The sequence below is a fragment of the Syngnathoides biaculeatus genome, chromosome 14, assembly GCF_019802595.1.
Source record: "Syngnathoides biaculeatus isolate LvHL_M chromosome 14, ASM1980259v1, whole genome shotgun sequence".
Lineage (NCBI taxonomy): Eukaryota > Metazoa > Chordata > Actinopteri > Syngnathiformes > Syngnathidae > Syngnathoides > Syngnathoides biaculeatus.
This window is the reverse complement of record NC_084653.1, coordinates 26,483,671-26,487,609: the sequence shown is the minus strand read 5'-3', so window position 1 is coordinate 26,487,609 and position 3,939 is coordinate 26,483,671. Positions and strand designations below refer to the sequence as shown.

At 51.1% G+C, this 3,939-nt stretch overlaps 1 protein-coding gene across 1 annotated transcript; it reads right to left on the bottom strand.

Moving 5' to 3' along the window:
• Nucleotides 1-1,119: 1,119 nt before the first annotated feature.
• On the bottom strand, nt 1,120-3,529 carry col8a1a (collagen, type VIII, alpha 1a). Its single transcript, XM_061841744.1, has 2 exons — nt 3,220-3,529; nt 1,120-3,056 (listed from the first exon to the last, which is right to left on the bottom strand). Exons 1-2 carry the CDS (start codon nt 3,521-3,523, stop codon nt 1,120-1,122), a joined length of 2,241 nt encoding a protein of 746 aa, XP_061697728.1. The 5' UTR covers nt 3,524-3,529.
• Between the last annotated feature and the right edge of the window lie 410 nt (nt 3,530-3,939).

The window sequence follows — 3,939 nt, the reverse complement described above, 5'->3', positions numbered from 1 at the left end:
AAATTCTTATTTATGTTTTTGCTTGAACTTTGCGTTCTTTGCCACGTGGAGTAGCTGCCACTTTTCTTCTTCTTTTTTGTTAAACAACCGGTTGCATCCTTATACCGTAATTCCCGGCCTACAGAGCGCACCTGGTTATGAGCCTCGGTACACAAAAGAGTTCAAGAGTTAACGCAACGCTAGCGTTAGCGCGACGCTAGCGTTAGCATTAGCACGGCGCTAGCATTAAACTCTTTCTGTGTACCGAGGCTGATAACCAGGTGCGCTAGCGCCGGGCTAACGCTAGTGTCGTGCTAACACTAGGGCCGCATTACCGCATAAACCGCAGGGTTGAAAGCATGTGAAAAAAGTCGCGGGTTGTAGGCCAGGAATTATGTTGTTGTTGTTTTTTTTTTTTTCCATTACATATTTTACAATTTCCCTTCATGCCCTCACATTGGAATTTACGAACAAATTGCATTCATTTGGCCCGCCGGAATCCTATCAAAACTAGCTTTTATTTCTTCAATTCGTAGCCTGCAGCGTTTGGCGACTCGGCTGCAGATCGGCCCAGATGTCATCTATTATTTGTACAGATGCAATTTTTAGATAAAAATATGTAAATGTATATCTTTTTTTTTGGTTGTAATGGAGAAAATTGGAAAGAAATGAAACAGACTCAGTGGATAAAAGACGGCACGTCGCTGCCGGGATGTACACAAGGGCGCGTTGGACGTTGTGGAGCGAAATGTCAGAGCTGCTGGAATGTTAATCGTCTTTCCGCATCACGCGAGCTCCTACCGAATAGTTGTTTACAACAAACAAGACTGTGGCACTTTAATCTGAGAGACTCCTTTGGTGCTGCTGTTTTGGTTAACTTCAAAGTGGCGACACAAAAACGGGGACACGGCGTCTATTCAAGTAGGCCACAATTTGAGGGCGTACAGTACGACAAGTCAATCAGGTCTTGCGTCTTGTGTCTATAAAATTGCAGGTGGACTCATGGCTCTGTGGTGTCGAATAGGTTTTACATACAGACCATCGTACTTCCTTGTGATAACCAAACTGACTTCTCATCTGCATTGATGATGTTAACAGATTTCCACTTTTGCGGCAGATCTCCGATACTTCACTCTTGACTTACAAAGGATAGAGTAGAAATCCCGAGAAAGACGAGTGCACGTACTCCCCGGCATAAAGTCCTGCTGCCTGGTCTGAGGGCAGCTGAATGTACACCGTGTCCCCCGGTTGTAAAGGTAGGACGGCACTTCCCGATGCTTGATCTAAGTACCCCTTCTTATATTCGTCGTACGTGTACACCGCCGGCTCGTTGTTCTTCATCAGGGCCACCCACACGTTGGTTCCTTTGCAATGGATGTGGTAGGCAAAGTAATATATGCCAGGGACTTCGCAGGTGAAAATTCCAGTTTCGGGGTTGTAGTTCTGCCGACCGTTGTACAAAGGCTTCTCAAAGACCACCGGCGTTCCCACGGGTGGGAATGGAGTTGACCCTATAGCTGTGAATGCCGGCATTTCCAGCCCGCTGACTCCCATAACCTCTTCTCCATTTCCTCCATATTTGCCCTTTTTACCATAGCCACCAGCCTTCTCACCATCCAGTCCAGGACCCATATGAGAGAGCACCCCAGACAAGTCCGGAGACAGACCAGGTTCTCCCGGTGGGCCAGGGGGTCCGGGAGGGCCAGGGGCTCCGCTCTTGCCTTGGGGTCCTAATGGGCCGTCTTTCCCCCGAGGTCCGATAGGACCGGGATGACCTGGAATACCTTCACCTGCAATGCCTGGCGGACCAGGAGGCCCGAAATCGCCTTTTGGCCCTTGAAGTCCAGGTGGTCCGATTGGGCCTGCTAAACCGTCAATACCGGGGATTCCTTTAGGACCTTGAGGTCCCATTTCACCAGGAAAGCCACCTTGTCCTTTTGGCCCAGGAAGTCCTGCTGGACCTGGTGGACCAGGAAGGCCTTTATGTCCATTCTCTCCTTTGGCACCGCTTGGTCCTTGTGGACCTTTTGGCCCTGGACTTCCGCGTTCTCCAGGCAAACCATCAGTACCAGGTAATCCAGGCGTACCGGAGTCGCCCCGAATTCCATCAACTCCTTTTGGTCCTCCTTCTCCACATTCTCCTTTTGGACCTGGTAAGCCTACACCTCCTGATGGTCCCATGGGTCCTGGAGGGCCTGGTTCACCATTTGGTCCAGCAGGTCCAGTCATACCAGGTAATCCTGCGTGGCCTTTATCTCCATTTGGTCCAATGGGGCCTGGTGGCCCGTTCATACCTTTATCGCCCTTTGGTCCTTGGAGGCCTGGTTTACCGAAACCAGGGAGTCCTGGCTTCCCTGGCAAACCAGGTGGCCCTGGATGACCTTTACCACCTTGCATGCCTGGCTGCCCTGGTAGACCATTTTGACCTGCTTTTCCTTGCCCGGGAAGACCCGGCGGGCCCGGTAGTCCTGTTTCACCCGGCGGCCCACTTAGTCCTTTTAGACCAGGATGTCCTTTCTCTCCGGGAGGTCCTTGTGGGCCTGGCATCCCATTCAAACCCGGTTTTCCAAAACCAGGCAATCCTCTTGGTCCAGCAGGGCCTTGGGGTCCTGGAAGACCTTTGTGACCTGGTATCCCTGGCTGTCCGAGTCCTTTATCACCTTTGGGTCCTTGTAATCCAGGAAGTCCTGGCAGTCCTTTGTGACCTGGCTCCCCTTTCATCCCTGGTTGACCTGGCAGTCCTTGGACACCTGGTTTACCTATTCCAGGTAGCCCGGGTGGTCCCGGTGGACCCAGACGTCCTGGTTGTCCGGGCTGCCCTTGTTCACCCCGAGGGCCCATTTCTCCTTGTGGCCCGAGCTGTCCAATTCCTCCTGGTCTGCCCGGTGGTCCTGGCATCCCCTGTTTCCCCATCCCAGGTACCCCCGGTTGACCGGGAGGTCCAGGTAGCCCTGCCGGCCCTGGTTGGCCATTGCCTGGAGGTCCAGGAGGACCGATAGGTCCTTCAGGCCCCGGTGGCCCAACTGGTCCAGGTTCTCCTTGGGGAATTCCCTCTGCACCGCTTGGGATTGTCTGACCTGTAGTCAATGAGACAGATAGTCTAATGTGAAATAGTGCATGATTGGCAAACCTTGTCTTGTCTTGTTGCTCACGAATACCTGGATCTTCAATTAATCTTGCGTCGACGACAATGATGAAAAAAACCCCATCTATTATCATAATTCAAACATCATTTCTTACCTTTGTCTTGTCCTCCATTATAGCCACCTCCTTTGCGAGCCTTTTCTTTGCCCTTCATCGCGGGCATCTGCGGGACTTCCTTTCGATATTGGGAGTAGTGCATATAGGGCACATCTTTGCCGACGTACTGTTGCTGGGGGTAGCCTTCATTTCCCATGCCCATGTGCTGGAGGTGCTGCATTTGCATCTGCTGCTGGTACACTTGAGGGTGTTGATTGTGTCCGTAGTACTTCCCGTCACTTACGTACGTACGTACTACAAGCTGTAGCAGGGTCAGGAGTAGTGGGGGGCGAAGAGGCGGCATAGCCGAGGCCTGTTTCGAAGGGAGACAGAGGAGAATAGGACTTTGGTAAGACTGGGCAACAGCTGTGGTGTGACTCAGTATTCGGTTGCACCGTTGACAAGTTTATGCTATTGTTGTTATTTCCCGAGATCAAAGATACAACTGGCCACAAACGTCTGATACATGGAACAACCTTTTACGAAGGAGTATTTCGTCCCTACTGAAAAGGAAGTGTGACTAGGAAGCACGATCCGAGGTTGAGCATTCCCAAATCTCTTTGGAGATATTACAGGATTTCATGTATCACTTGCAGATCTACTTGAAGAAAGACAAGAGTCTTCTAGTACGTCTGAGGTCTTGAGCCAGGTCACCATACGTTATATCCTGGCAGTCTCACATCAGCTCCATTCTGTACATGTGGCCCAGCTAGATAGAAT

Bases quoted from the DNA above. Each gene is read 5' to 3' on its own strand.
- col8a1a (XM_061841744.1), bottom strand. From the start codon at position 3,523: ATGCCGCCTCTTCGCCCCCCACTACTCCTGACCCTGCTACAGCTTGTA. The intron at 3,057-3,219 runs GTAAGAAATGAT...CATTGACTACAG, and splicing joins TAATGGAGGACAAGACAAAG to GTCAGACAATCCCAAGCGGT.